This window comes from Mauremys mutica, chromosome 8, assembly GCF_020497125.1.
Source record: "Mauremys mutica isolate MM-2020 ecotype Southern chromosome 8, ASM2049712v1, whole genome shotgun sequence".
In the NCBI taxonomy this organism is placed as follows: Eukaryota; Metazoa; Chordata; order Testudines; family Geoemydidae; genus Mauremys; species Mauremys mutica.
In genome coordinates this window covers 69397188-69413206 of record NC_059079.1, presented here as the reverse complement: position 1 = coordinate 69413206, position 16019 = coordinate 69397188, and the positions used below count along the sequence as shown (strand labels likewise).

Below are 16019 nucleotides of genomic sequence, written 5' to 3'. Positions count from 1 at the left end.
TTAGCTGCAGAAGACAATATTTTAAGTTTCTCATGTTGACCTGGCTGACATAGTCGATTTAATTTTTGTTGTTTTTTTTTAAATATTTCATTTAACTATTTTAGTTAAAAATAATTTTAACAAAAACAAACTTGATTTTAAAAAACGTGAATGTTTAACTAAATTCAAAAATTCATATGCTTGTTTTGTTAAAATATTATATGTTTGCTGTTGATGAAAAATACCCAGAATACATAACATTGTTGTTTTAAATCAAATCCACCCTGGTTTAAAGGCTTCAAGTTACAGAGAATCCACCATTTACTCTTGTTTAAACCTGCAAGTGACCCGTGCCCCACGCTGCAGAGGAAGGTGATAACCCCCAGGGTCTCTGTCAATCTGACCCAAGGGAAAATTCCTTCCTGACCCCAAATATGGCGATTAGTTAGACCCTGAGCATGTGGGCAAAACCCACCAGGCAGACACTCGGGAAAGAATTCTCTGTAGTAACTCAATGCCCCATCTCCAGCCATTGGAGGTATTTGTTACTAGCCGTCACAGATCAGCCACATGCCATTGTAAGCAATCTCATCATTACCATCCCCTCTAGACACTTCACAAGCTCAGTCTTGAAGCCAGTTAGGTTTTTTGCCCCCACTGGGAGACTGTTCCAGAACCACATTCCTCTGATGGGTAGAAACCTTCATGTTATTTCAAGCCTAAACTTGTTGATGGCCAGTTTATATCCATTTGTTCTTGTGTCAACATTGGACTTAATTTAAATAACTCCTCTCCCTCCCTGGTATTTATCCTTCTGATGTATATAGAGAGAGCAATCATAGCTCCCCTCAGCCTTCGTTTGGTTAGGCTAATCAAGCCATGCTCTTTGAGTCTCTTCTCATAAGGTAGGTTTTCAATTCCTCAGATCATCCTAGTAGCTCTTCTCTGCACCTGTCCCAGTCTGATTTCATCTTTCTTAAACATATGAAACCAGAATTGCACCCAGTATACCATATGAGGTCTCACCAATGCCTTGTTCAATGGTAAGAACACTTCCCAATCTCAGTTGGAAATCTCTCGATACATCCTAGAAGGACGGCATTAGCCTTTTTCATGGCCGCATCACATTGGCAGTTCATAGTCAACCTGTGAGTAACCAATACCCCCAGGTCATTCTCCTCCTCTGTCACTTCCAACTGTTAAGTCCCCAGACTTGTTCATAACTGTTCACTATGTCATTTGGAAAGGAAAGGGTTAATATGTTACTGTAGCATCACAAAAATTTGAAATGGGAAAGACCTATTGACCTATTAAGTCAGCTAGCCCGTCCCCTACTGGTCGGCAAGATGGTTCACTGCAATATCAATCTTATATTTACATTGTAGTAACTTTCATCCCAAAGGAACCCAAAATGCCTTACAGATTGATCTGCCAGGGTCACACTAGCCTCCAATGGAGTGAAATGGAGCAGCGGTTTAACAAAGTGAAGTAACCCCATTCAGCATTTTATGACAAGTGACAAATATGCACTCCATCCTTGGCTCAGCTCATTCTGTGTTCTCTGAATCCACAGAGCAGCAAATGAGAATTTCACATCACAAGAGCTATAGCAAACAGAGAAAACAACGTGACTTAAGGATTGAGTGTCAACTTTAGGAGTAAATCCACTGTGGTGTGTTAATTTAAATCACTCCCTTATGACTCATTTAAGCTAGATTTGTGTATAAAACATGCAGATACAAGAGCAGCCAAGAGATAACATTTGTAAAAAAGTATTAGGTAATTAAAGTGCAACAAGATCAGAAAAAGAGAGTTTTAAATGATACTACTGATGTTATTAAGAGTTGGCAAAGTTTATAACCGGTTTTTAACTGGATTTTATTTCAGACTGGAATAGGCAACATCTGCTGTGGATACTCTGTGCTTTTCAGGGCAACATTCTCCTCTCCAGTCCACTTGTTAATATCTTTTCAACATTGCAGATTTCAGATCTATTGCATATTCTGTACTCCTCTGCAAGAGCCCCCCATTCACGGAGGGTAGCCCCCAGCTCTGCCCCTTCTGCCCAAGGACCCTCCCCTACCCCATCCCTTCTTCCCCCTCCTCCCCCGGCAGAGCCCTGAGCCCCAGCCGCCCTGAGCCCCAAGACACCGCCAGCTGGCCCATGCACTGGCCACCCCCAGCCAGCCGGAGCCTCAGCCCGCCAGCACACCCAACCCCTGGCCCGTCAGCCCACCCACCCTAGCCCCAGCCAGCTTTGGGGGAGAGGCTGAGCAAGGGCGGGAAGAGGAGCAATGTGGGTGGTGCCATGGGGGAAGTGCAGGAACGGGGTCTCAGGACAGAGCATGGGTGGGGCCACGCCTGGCTGTTTGGGGAGGCTTAGCCTCCCCTGGCCTAAGATACCCACTGCTCATGTCTGCATGACTTCCACTGATGTCAGCAGTAGTCCTACACCAGTGGTTCTCAAACTTTTGTACTGGTGACTCCTTTCACACAGTAAGCCTCTGAGTGCGACTTCCCTTATAAATTAAAACCACTTTTTAATATATTTAACACCATTATAAATGCTCGAGGCAAAGCAGGGTTTGGGGTGGAGGTTGACAGCTCACGACCCCCCATGTAATAACGTCGCGACCCCCTGAGAGGTCCTGACCCCAGTTTGAGAACCCCTGTTCTACACGGAATAAGTGCAAATCACTGCTGTGTGGATAGGAGCTATGCTGTACATAGTGTTCAGGAAAATATTGCCTTTCTTTCGTCTGTTGATATTTTAACACTTGCTAGCTGGTGGTAACAATTTCCCTACCGTAGATGAGGCTTCCTGCACATTATCACAGCCAAAACTTGGCACCAAAGTGTTAGCAGCAGCTTTGCCAGCTGAAGTAATCAATCTATGTTTGTACACCTTATAACTGATCTTCTTCCGGGGCTGAACCTACAAAGGGCAAGCCAAGCCTGCTTCAGATGCACAACGTCTTTTGCAAACTTGCACTCCCATTGAAAAGGAACTATACTGATACCTTTAAGTCACTGCTCTCTGCTTCCCGCAACTTCTTCAACCTGAAGTCCCCCTCACAAGGGTTCAGAGCAGAAGGTGGAGCCACGCAGGCACACTTGCAATCAGGTCCTGAAGTGATGGTTTCTACAGTGTAAAAATCCTCTGCTTTGGATGTGCCTTCATTAATCCTTTGGCAGGCGCCTCGGCCCAGAGGTCTGACCAGACACTTACACTGACAGTTGGAGCCTTCGGACACTGCTTTCACCTTGTCATAGTCACCTAGCAACTAATCACAAGAAAATCACAATGCATCAGTTTGCTCCTAACATAAGATTTTACTTTTGGTTTACTTTGTAAAGTTTTTGAGAAAGGCTCAGACACTCTGAACCTTGCAGAAATAGCTCACTGCTTACACAAATTGCTGACTAACATTTCTTCAAGACTGCTTGGTTTTTTGCTACTTAGCTATTTGGGAAAGAGGGATTTCTGATGGGGTATTTCCTTTCACCATTGGAAAAGAAACTGCTCAAGCCCAAACAATCCTTATCTACAAAGGGTTTGGTAAAATTAAAATTTAAACAAAGGGACAGAGCCACCACAGTTTATATTAAATACACTGATTCTATCAGAGTTAATCCACTGAATTCTTTGCAACTACATACAAGGTGCACTTGGGTGGGTTTTAGGAGTTAAGGGAGTCAATGCGTGGTCTGGAATAATGCATAAAAGTAACCCATATACTTCCTGATAATATATAATTTCTAGTAGTCTCCTACAATTCCACAGGTTTCCTTTATAGAGATTCACAGACATCGGTCATGAAATTGAAATATAAAAATAACTTGACAGTATGTTTTCAATATTCTTCTGTGTTAGACATTTCCAAGGATAGATAATACTATACAGTACATCTGCCAAATCTAACAGAGAACAAACCCTGAACTTTGCTGCTTTAATCCAGATGCACTATTCTTGAGACAAGGTGGGGGAGGTAATATCTTTGACTGGACCAATTTCTGTTGGTGAGAGAGACAAGTTTTGGAGCTTACAGTGAACTCTTCCTCCGGTCTGATTTGCGTATAAAACACGCAGACACAGGAGCAGTCAGGAGGTCTGGTCTGAAGAAGACCTCTGTGTAAGCTGGAAAGTTTGCCTCTCTCACCGACAGAATACAAGATATGACCTCACCCACCTTCTCTGTCTAATATCGTAGGCCCAACAGGCTACAACACCGCATTCATGGAATATTCTTGATTTTCAATCATTTCTCTATGATACAGAGAAACTGTGAATTGATTCTCCAGTTCCCTATACAGCAGTTCATCTGTATACAGGGAACAATTACTTTGCTGCAGTTGCAAATAAACAAAAGGATGAATGGAATTAACTATGCGGATTGGCAATTAATTATATGCAGCAATAATCAGAATAATAAACCTCTCCTGCTCTCAGCTCCAATAACTAATCCAGTTCCCAAAGCGGGAGAGCAAGACAGTTCGGATTCGTAAAGCCACAGGAATTTGGCTCTCCCTTAGCCACTGGCTGCCTTGCCTCCCCACGCCTGGCTGGGGGCCTCACCTTAGAGCAAGCGGGACTGGAAGGGTTAAAGCCCCAGCGTCCTTTAGGGAAATTTGGCACCAGAGGGCCAAGCCCCGCGCCTTTGTGCAGAGCCGGGAGAGTGACACACACACACGCGCAGCTCCCTGGCGAGGGATCCTCACGCCCGGCTGGTGCCAGGGCAGCTCGGCTCTGCACACTGCGGGGGGGGGGGTACCTGAGATAAGATGTTCTCCTGGTTGTCCGCCTCGTTTTGCAGGGGCTCCTCCTCTGGGACCCCCTCCGGCTGCGAGGTGCGGGCCGAGCCGGGCCAGGCGGGGGTCGCAGTCGGAGGGACGCCCCTGCCCACAGCCACGAGCGCAGCGCAGCAGCACAGCAGCACCAGGGGCTGAGCCATGGGGGCAGCGGGCAGGGCGGCCGCAGCGGAGATCCCGGCTCCCTCGGGCTACGTGCGCGGCAAGGGCCGCTGCCGGGGCGCGCCGCGCATGTCCCCCGGGGAGGGCGCAGGGCTCCGCTTGCGCCGCCGGGCGCGCTTCCCTGGCGAGTGTCGGCGGAGCGCGCCGGGCTGGCGGCTGGCTGGGCTCGGCGGCAGGGCAGGGGGCGGGAGGAGGAGCCTGGCTATTGTGTCTCTGTTCGGCCGGGGCAGGGACAGAGGAGGAGCAGCCCGGGCCAGAGGCTGGCACCGGCGCCTGGAAGCTGGGGGTCCAGCGCCCGCCCCAAGGGTCTGAGCCCCTCCGCCCCGTGGCTGCCCGTTCACCCCGGGCAGATGCCGTGCACCGGGGCTGGCAGGTCGAGGCAGCGTTCAGAGGGCGCTCGGCAGAGCCCAGGGCAATGAGCCCTTCCCCCCACTGGGGTGCTATGTCCCCAGAGCCTGTATCAAAGGGATGGGCGCGCCCCGGGCACGGGGGCATTGACATCCCTCCCCTGCGCTGAGGGGCTGGGGCTGCCACCCCACCCCAATCCCATTGATGCTCTGTCCAGCCAGGGACCCCTCCCAGCAGCCCACAGGACAGTGGCATCTGGTTCCCACACTAGCTGTGCCAGCCAACCAGCCTAGCACTGTGACAGTCACCCAGCAGGCCACAGCCAAGGAGAGGGACTACCTGGGTTAATGCAAGAGTGGTTGCCGAAGGCCCTGACCTCAAGCTTGGCACATGGCTCCCCTGCACAGACAGAGACAACGGGCACCAGGGGAAGGGAACAGAGAAGGGAGCCCTCGATCATCCCTCTGACAGAGACTTAGGAGGCACCACAGCATCCATGCAGGAGGGGGAGCCCCAGAGAACCTCTGTGGCACAGTATGGGTCCCAGTGTAGGAGCTTAGGGGTGGCAGGCACTGTGCTGGCCGCCAGCAGAGCACATTCACCACACAGCTTAGGGTTCCGGGTGCGATTCCCCCATCTCCAGGGAAGGTGAGGGAAGCAGCTAGAAGGGCTGCTTAGGGCTGGAGGGAGACAAGGACTGCTGGGTGGGTGAGATGTTGGATGGGTGCTGTATGTGTAGTGGGGGAACCAGGGTTTCTGGATGGCTTGTACCCAAGTGGTTGCTGGGGGTTACCTGACTGGGGCTGGAGCTGTGTGTAGGAGCTGGCATAGGGGGGCACTGGTGTGGCTGTGGGTAGCTAGAAAGTGTCTGTGTAACACAGACAGACCCCAGTCATCAGCAAGCAGGATTGAACCAGGGACCTCTGGAGCTAAATGCATGAACTAAAAGCCACATGGCCCTTAGCTAAGGACAAGGGCAGCTCTAGCTTTTTTGCCACCCCAAGCATGGCAGTCAGGCAGCTACCGGTCCCGCGGATTCGGTGGCGTGCCTGTGGGAGGTCCGCCAGTCCCGTGGCTTCAGCGTACCCACCGCCGAATTGCCGCCAAATACGTGGGACCGGTGGACCTCCCGCAGGCACGCCGCTGAAAGCGACCTGACTGACGCCCTCGCAGGGACTGGCAGGGCGTGCCCCAGGCACTCGCTTGGAGCGCTGGTGCCTGGAGCCGCCGCTGGCTAAGGCCATAAAGCAGACTCATTAATCTCTGAGTGGTCTTAGTGCCACTAAAAGGGACAGAGCAGCATACCCAGAAAGTGTGTGGATTACATCTGTCAGGGGGTTAGTGCTGTGCCCGTCCCTGCCCGACTGAGGGGTAGCTGGTGGGGAGGTTTCTGGGGGTAGCTCTGGAGAGGTGCTGGTGAGGTTAATGCTGGGTTAGTGGGGAGGGTTCTGGGGAAACTGCGCAGCAGCATGCATTGTCAGGAGATAGTAATACTAGAACTAACAGCACATAAAGGCCACCTGAGATCCAGGCCTCTTGTGCCAGGTTCTGCACAGATGCAAGATGAGAGGTGATCTCTGCCCCCACACACTCACAGCCTGAATAGCCGAGGCAGACAGTAAGTTGGGGTGGGGAAGGCTACCTGATGCAGAGCAAACCAGCATCCTGTTGTGTCTGGGTTTTGGGAGGGGTGTGGGTGTGTTTATTTTTCATGTATGTTAATCATTTGAGAAGGGTCAGAGACAAAGGAGGAAGGCGGGCCCAGCCTTAGGGGTAGGCCACCCAGAAAACCACCCAGAGGTGCCATGGTCAAGGGGACAGAGGTATGTGCTGCTGGTGTAGTCAGAAACTCCTCACACCTGGCAGGGGAGTGCTACATTGGGGGGATGCCTAGATTTCTCCCTGATTCCTCCAGCAGAGGAATGCAGGGCAGGGCGTGCAAGCGGTGACACACAGATACTGCTCGTCTCCTCCCAATAGGGCCGGCATTAGGGTGATTCAGCTGATTCCCTGGAATCGGACCCGGACCCGTAAGAGGGCCCTGCAACATCCTGAAGGAGCTGCCGCTGAAGTCCTGCCACTGTCTTTGGCAGCAGCTCAATCACTGCCGCGGAGGAAGGTCCCTCCGCCAAAATACCGCCAAAGGCACCGGCAGCCGATTGAGCTGCCGCTGAAGTCCCGGCACTGTCGACAGCGGCAGCTCACTCATTGCCGCTGTCTTTTGCGGCATTTCGGTGGAGGGTCCTTCCTCCGCGGCAGTGATTGAGCTGCCACCGAAGACAGCAGTGGGGCTTCAGCAGCAGCTCCTTCGAATTGGGACCCGCGGTGCCTAAAGCCGGCCCAGCCTCCCAACGTTCCTCTGCGGCCCCCTAGGGGTCTCTAAGTGGGGGAGCGAGGGGCAACACCAAGCGCTCCATATATCCAGGTCACTTTCCCCATCTGGGCTGTTCTGTGAGGCGAGCATCAGGAGCTGCTATTCTCCTGTCCTCCCCTTATGCAGACCAGGTGGCAAAAGTGACCTGGATGCAGAGAGAGCTGATGTTGTCCCTTGCTCCCCCTCAGAGCCCCCTAGCCATGCACAGAGGAGCAGCATTCAAGTGGGGGAGCAGCCAGTTGCTCTGTGCATCCAGGTCAGTTTCCCATGTGATCGCAGGAAGGGGATGCAGGGATTAAGGATGAAGGGGGGTGAAGACCCCATGGGGGCCAAGGACAATGGGGGGCACCCACAAGGGCCAGGGACAATGGGAGGGGCACAGCCCTCATGGGGACCAAAGGCACCAAAATACAAGTTCACCCAGGGCACCATTTTCCCTAAGGCTGGCCCTGGGGGGAGGGGACCGGGCAGGGGGAGCAGGAGGGAGGGGAGAATGTGGGGCAGTTGGAGGCAGCAGCTGGAGGGAGGGGACCGGGCAGGGGGAGCAGGAGGGAGGGGAGAATGTGGGGCAGTTGGAGGCAGCAGCTGGAGGGAGGGGACCGGGCAGGGGGAGCAGGAGGGAGGGGAGAATGTGGGGCAGTTGGCAGTTGCAGAGGGAAGCAAATGTCCAAAGTGATCACTGCAGGCAGTACCCTTTACTAGATGGTTCCTGCTGCCCTGCGCTGCCAGCTGAGTCTCTCCCCCGAACATGTGGGGCTGGCTGGCAGTGGGAGCACTCAGAAGAGGGAGAGAGACCCTGTCACCTGCCTGCAGAGCAGGTTTCAACAGCTCCAGAGACTGGGAGAATCAACTGCAAGCAATCCCATGGGCAGGCGTGCCACGTGACAGATGGTGAGTGTCACACAGGAGGCTGGACATGTGGTGTAGGCCCCACTGTGTGGTATTTCTTGCAGTTTTATCATGTCTTATGATTTTTGATGGTTTTTTAAGCCCCAGCTCCTGGAGTCATGGGAATATACTTGAATCCCAGCTTTCATTCTAAAAAGTCCATTTCTAGCCCTCTTGGTTGCACCATAATGCCTCAAAACACAGCCCCTAAAGGCTATGACACCAGAAAGCAAATAAACAGAACCTAGATGTTTTTTAAAATTTCCTGTTTTTTAAGCCAATCTTGTGTTTTCTGGAACCTGGGCTCATGGCTTTTGAATGCTTCAGGTGGGCAACACTGCAGCCCTAAAAAACATACATTTGCAATACAGTATGGTTTCAGAAAAGGGCAGTGCCATTTTGGGGTTGCATATGCAAAGGCATCACATCATAGAAGAGGGATTTACTCACCTTTTCTCTCTGTGCAGCTACACCTAGACTAAGGTATTTAATGTTGGGCTCCACCAGGAAGAGCTGACAAGTGGGAAGCAGTTCAGAGGAAAGCAACTACAGCCACAGTGTGATAGAGGGACTGAATGATGAGGACAGATTAAAATATGTGTAGTACGGCTAAGTGAAGATTTCAATGGGTGTGTATGGGGAGTGATGGAAATGAAAGCACTCTGCAGATATTTGGAGAGTGAAAGTACCAGCTAGGCTGAAGAGCTATGGAGGGTGAAATATGAGGGCAGTGGTTAAAGATCAGAATAAATGGGGGATTTTCCCAGTGCGGGAGGCTTTATGTCATCATGGGCACTACTAGCACATGGCGAAGTGACCCTCTGTCATATTGTGTGATGGGACACAACACAGGAAGGAGAACAGGGCCAATGGAATAACAGTATCTGAAAAGAGACCATGTCCCCAAACATGCCCATAGCTAGCCTCGCAAAAGTGTGCATGGCATGCACAGAACAGGGAATATTGGCCCGTCAGAGCCGATCAGGGAAGTCTCTGAAGCTGTTCTGCCTTGTTCCAGAAGTCGTACTGCAAAGACAGACCCATGGAACAAAAGACATAACCCTTGGGAGAAAGGAAGTCATCCCAGCGTGACAGTTTGGTCTGAGACACAGCTCAAACTCAGACTCTAGGGTCAGGAACCTAGGCCTTGAAGGCAAGTGGGGCAAGGCTCCCCTCTCCGCCACAAGGACTTCTGGAAAGCATAATCCCCAGAGGAGTCAGGGGCATGGAAAATGTAGGCCTCTACATTGCAAGATTTGCTGGGAACAAGAGCAAGACATAAGCGGTGTCCTCCCTTGTCAGGGGAAGTGTGGAGGGAGCCAGAGCTGTTGGTCTGAAATTTTGGGCAGCCAGAATCCAGACAGCCAATGGGAATACGGCATGGGTGAAACCTCAGAAAGGGCAATTCTGGGTTCTGTAAAAACTCCATGGGTTGGCCTTCTGCAGCCACTGGCCTGCAAGCAAGACCATCTTTTCTGCTTCCCCTCTAGATGCCCTCACACTCTGGGCAAGAGAGGGTGCTGGTGGGAAGGCCTGGGTCCCAGAAAACTCCTCTGCCAAGCACCAATGTGGCCTGTTGCTCCCACTGCAGTTCCCCAAGCAGCCCATGAAGAGACTGAAAGGAGGGTTCAGGGAGAGCTGAGCTCAAGCAAGGGAGAAGGGAGGAAACTCTCCCTCTGCTTTTAGTGGAGGACAGGGCTTGTGATCTCCAGCATTCTCACTTATTTTAACCACAGCTGAGCCAAGCTGAGCACTAATGGCAGGTCCTGAGAGCAGCTCTTGGTTGCGGGGCTGATATCCAGCACAATTGTGCGAAGGGACATGCTTCTGTGAAGTATCCAACTCCACACGTCCGGCTTGCTGGGCTGTTGTCAAGGTACAAGCCTCTCTGAGTTTACTGGCTCAAGGCTCAGGCTCTGTGAAGTCACTGACTTAGCACCTTCCTCTGGCTTGCTGGCCTGCTGTCCGGGGACTGGTCGGTGATGTCACTAGCTCAGCGATTTCACCACTCTGGGCTGATGTCAAAGCTGGCCTCTGTGCAGGTGACTGGCTCACTCCTGTCAGTGTGAACCTTTCTTGGCTTGTGTCAAGGCACAGGCTCTGTATGGTCACAGGCTCAGCTCTGCAAGCTGGCTGGTCTGATATCAAGGGATAAGTTCGTTGTATCAGCACCTGTAGTTTGTCATGCTTACATGAAGGCCCCGAATATTAGGGCATCAGGCCAGCCAGAGGACTTTCTGTGGTTAATGATTCAATGTCTCTGGCTTGCTGCTCTCAGGCCTTTGTAGAGCTGTTGATTGAGCACATCAAGTTCTCTGGCCACTGTGAGATCCCTGGACAAGCACCTAAACTTGGATGTCATTGGTTCCTAACTCCGTGGTGGCCTATTAGCTAGGCGTCTGTCCCCATTTAACAGATGGGGATCTGAGGCACAAGTGACGAGTGCAAGGTCTGTGGCTGACCCTGGGATTGAACCAGGTCTCCTGAGTCCCAGTTCACTGCCCTATCTCACCAGGCTGTGGAGAAGACACAAAGCCATTAATGGCTGTGAGGGGCTCAGCTGCTGCATGACCAGGGCCAGATAAGATATGTAGAGAAAGGGGCTGGGCACAGGCCTTGTGTATGGTGCTGGCTCAGGAGTGATGATCCTGTTTTAGCCAATAAAGAGAAACAAGCTATAACTAAAGCCCTCAACTGGCCATGTGAATCTTAGTGCTTTGATTTAAAACAAACCCAAGACCCACAAAACACCAGTTAGAAGAAGGAAACTTTATGAAAGACAAGGTGGGGCCAGCAGGGGCCCAGGGTATCCTGGAACTGGGTGCAGTGCAGCCATTACGGTTAGTCCCTCGCTGTGTGGCTGGGGGCAAGTGTTGTTTTTGCTGAACTAGTCAATATTTCCTCATGAGTTAAAAATATAAACCACAGTCAGAGAATGAACTCTCACCTTCCTGGTACATTGCAAAGTCTCCTCCTGGATCCTCACACCCCATGCAATCCAGTTGGGGGATAACAAGTTTTTAACATTGTAGGAAAAAAAATAACAGGGCCCTAATACATCGGCCTGCACTGACCTGATTGTCTTCTTGGTTTCCCACTTCCCCAGTTTTTGCAGAGGGGCAATGCCATTGGGGGAATAGAAGCTATGCCAGGATCCAAACACTTCCCACCATATTGGAAGGAATGTCCTGTTGGACCCTAACAACACACCATTGTGTGATGCCATTCATCACTGGGGACCCATACATTCTCTACCACACTGCTTGATGGACCCAACAGTCCTGTGCTTTAGGGTTGGAGCTGATGCCATCTCAGGGTTGTGCTATAGTTAGCATTAGGGGGCTGGAGCTAAGATGTAGTTCAGGGATGAGTGACAGGGTGAGATTAATGGATTAGTTTTGGATCAGAGGTGAGGGTCCGTGTGAGTGGTTAGGGTTATCAGGTTATTCAGTATAGGGCAGGGTGAGCATTACATACAGAAAAGTTATTTATAAGAGATCATAGCAATTGGAGGCCCAATATCCTGTGATAGCTCCCACAGACATGAGAGGATACCCCCATTTACCCCCTCCTCTGAAGCTGGGTGTGACGGGTTGGATCACAGAAACCCTCTTGGGAGCTGCCACCTGATGTGCCAAGACTACTTCTACCCCTGCCTTCCCTGCCAGCTCGGGGTCCCAGCACCCTGTCTTGCTGAGCCAGACACTCTCGTCTGCTCCAACAAAGACCCAGGGTCTGAATTACTTGCCCCAAAGCTGCAGGTTTACCTGAAAGAAGCTAACAGAAGTGTTCTTGTCTTTAACACTCAGATGCCCAACTCCCAATGGGGTCTAAACCCAAATAAATCCGTTTTACCACGTATAAAGCTTAAGCAGGGTAAACTCATAAATTGTTCGCCTTCTATAACACTGATAGAGAGATATACACAGTTGTTTGCTCCTCCAGGTATTAATACATACTCTGAGTTAATTAATAAGTAAAAAGTGATTTTATTAAATACAGAAAGTAGAATTTAAGTGGTTCCAAGTAGTAACAGACAGAACAAAGTAAGTCACCAAGCAAAATAAAATAAAATGCGCAAATCTATGTCTAATCAAACTAAATACAGATAATCTCACCCTCAGAGATGCTCCAGTAAGTTTTTTCCTCAGACTGGACACCTTCCAGGCCTGGGGACAATTCTTTCCCCTGGTACAGCTCTTGTTCCAGCTCAGGTGGTAGCTAAAGGATTCTTCATGATGGCTCCTCCTGCTTTGTTCTGTTCCACCCCTTTATATATCTTTTGCATAAGGCAGGAATCCTTTGTCCCTCTCTGGGTTCCCACCCCCTCCTTCTCAATGGAAAGACACCAGGTTAAAGATGTATTCCAGTTCAGGTGACATGATCTCATGTCACTGCGAGATTTCATTGCCCACTTGCCAGCACACAGGTATATAGGAAGATTTACAGGTAAAACACAGCCATCTGCAGTCAATTGTCCTGGTTAATGGGAGTCATCAAGATTCAAAATCACCATTAATGTCCCACACTTTGCATAATTACAATAGGTCCTCAGATTTATATTTCATATTTCTAGTTTCAGATACAAGAGTGGTACATTTATAAAATAGGATGATCACACTCAGTAGATTATAAGCTTTGTAATGATACTTTACAAGAGACCTTTTGCATGAAGCATATTCCAGTTACATTATATTCACTCCTTAGCATATTTTTATAAAATCATATAGACACACCTTTCCCCAAACTGGGCTGTGTGGGAGTTCTACAGCAGTCCCAGCTGGCAATAGGGGAGCACATTTTCAGGTCCTGGCTGTCACAGCCCATTGGACACAGGCCAAGGATTGAAACTCCCGCTCTCTCCCAGCTGCTGCTTTGCAGCCTGGTCTCTTGTTCACTCAGTGGTCTCTGAGATTCCCAAGATGAGAGCACAGTGCCACCCAGTGGCAGCTACATGACTCTATTTTACTCACTACTGCCTGGCACCTGATTTTCTGACTTTCTCCTAAGAGCATATGCTGTGATATCTGAATGCCTGGCTGTAGATAGCAGATTTCTTGGTATGTTTGGAGTAGTTACTGGATCTATGAAGGTAGGTGTGGTGGTTCGTGGATTTCTTGTATATAGTTGTTTGTATAGTTCCATTGTTGAAGCTGATTGTGGTGTCCAGGAAGTTAATTTTGGTGTAGGAGTTGTCTGAGTTTAATGGACATGTGGTGGTTGTTGAAGTTGTGGTGGAAATCTGTGAGGGAGTTTGGATCATCTGGCCAGAGGATGAAAATATCATCAGTGTAGCTCAAGTATATCATTGGTTTCATGTTGCATTTGTCCAGAAATTCTTCTTCAAGGTGGCCCATGAAGAAGTTGGCACAGTGGGGAATCTTCCTAGTACCATGGCTGTTCCCATGGTTTGGACAAAGTGTTTGTTGAATGTAAAATTGTTGTGGGTGAGGATGAGTTTGGCGATTGTTTGGAGTGGATATCTGAGGTGAGTGTCCATTATCTGGTAAATATTTGAGGCAAGCAGCTATGCCATCATTGTGAGGGATGTTGGCGTATAAAAAGGTGACATGCATGGTGGCAAAGATGGCGTAGGGAGGTTGCTAATGTTGCAGAGTTTCCAGAGGAAGTTGGTTGTGTCCTGGAGGAAGCTGCCTCTTTGTGTGGTGAGTGTTTTGAGGATGGTTTCTATGAGTCCCAATATTCCTTCGGTAAGAGTGCCATGGACAGATATGATGGGTCTGCCTGGGTTCCCTTGTTTGGGAAGCATGTCAAAGATCCATGGGGTGGGTTCATGGGGTATGAGGTTGTAGGTTTCTCTTGGAGTTGTTTGGGGAAGGATTTGATGAGATCCTTAAATCCCTGGGTAAACTGTGGTCTTCTTTGAGTTCTTTATAGTAGGTGGGGTCAGAAAGGTGTTGATTTGCCTTGTTGCCATAGTCTTCATGCTTAAGGACTACAGGGGTGCCCACTTTGTCTGTTGGTTTTATCACTATTTGGTGGTTGGATTTTAGGGACTGTATAACTGTCCTCTCTGCAGTGGAGCGATTATAGTGGATGTAAAGTTTGTTAAGGATTTCAGTCATTTTTTTCCTGAAACAATTGATGTAACGATCAAGAGTTTGATTTCATCCACTCTGCGGGGTGTTCAGTCAGATAATTTTTTTTTCTTATGACTGTCGGTAGGGACATGGTAGGTGTGGGTGATGTTGCTATTGTTATGAATTTTTTGAGGCAGAGCCAGTGCATGTTAGTATGGATTCAGGTTCTGTGGTGGAGCAGAAGTTCAGTCCTTTGGAGAGTACAGGTAATTTAGCTCCAGTTAGGGGTAGTCTTGATAAACTGATGAGGTTGGGTTGTTGTATAGTGCCTATGTGGTAGATCCTGGCACTATCGTTTCTCCTGGACATGGTGTTTTGTGGGTTGTAGAATTGTAGTTGGTTCCACTTTTTGTTTTTGGGTTTGATGGCTGTCATCAGGTTTTCTGAATGGTTGTTTTGGGTTTCTTGCATGATTTCCAGGTAAGTTTCTTCCAGTGTGTGGGAGCTTCTATTGATTCCTTGTCTGACATGATCCCTTCTGGAGTGTCTGAGGTGCATCAAGTTGTTCCTCATTTTTTCTCAAGGCCTTGTTCAGCATATTTGGACTTGTGTGTAGTGGTCAAAGGGTTACACGTGACAGAAAAATGATAGACAAAAACACCATATCACCTGTCGGTGAGCCCTTCTCACAAAGCGATCACTCTACAGTCCTCATCCTCAAAGGAAACCTGCATGCCTTCAAAAGATGAGCCTGGGAGTGTAAATTCATAACTTTGCTAGATACTAAAAATCTTGGCCTGAACAGAGACACTGGATTGTGTAGGAAGAAAAATAAATATGGCAGGCGACCAGCTTGGCTTAACAGTGAAATCCTTGCTCGTCTTAAACACAAAAAAACAGCTTACAAGAAGTGGAAGATTGGACAAATAACCAGGGAGGAGTATAAAAGTATTGCTCAGGCATGCAGGAGTGAAATTAGGAAGGCCAAATCACATTTGGAGTTGCAGCTAGCCGGAGATGTTAGGAGTAACAAGAAGGGTTTCTTCAGGTATGTTAGCAACAAGAAGAAAGTCAAGGAAAGTGTGGGCCCCTTGCTGAATGAGGGAGGGAACCTAGTGACAGAGGATGTGGAGAAAACTAGTGTACTCAATGCTTTTTTTTGCCTCTGTCTTCACAGACAAGGTCAGCTCCCAGACAGCTGCACTCTGCAGCACGGTATGGGGAGGAGGTGACCAGCTCTCTGTGGAGAAAGAAGTAGTTCGGGACTATTTAGAAAAGCTGGACGAGCACAAGTCCATGGGGCCGGATGCACTGCATCTGAGGGTGCTAAAGGAGTTGGCCGATGAGATTGCAGAGCCATTGGACATTATCTTTGAAAAATCATGGCGATCGGGGGAGGTCCCGGATGACTGGAAAAA

General features: G+C 49.5%; 1 protein-coding gene across 1 annotated transcript in view; it reads right to left on the bottom strand.

Annotated features, from left to right (window-relative positions):
- The window catches only part of OLFML2B (olfactomedin like 2B), a 136741-nt gene extending 131653 nt beyond the window's left edge, over window positions 1–5088 (bottom strand). Inside the window, exons 1-2 of the mRNA XM_045026747.1 lie at window positions 4752–5088; window positions 3000–3263 (exon numbers count right to left, since the gene is read on the bottom strand). Of these exons, the coding sequence (XP_044882682.1) occupies window positions 3000–3263; window positions 4752–4931 (444 nt within the window). The 5' untranslated portion in view covers window positions 4932–5088. The remainder of the gene's footprint in view (window positions 1–2999; window positions 3264–4751) is intronic.
- Between the last annotated feature and the right edge of the window lie 10931 nt (window positions 5089–16019).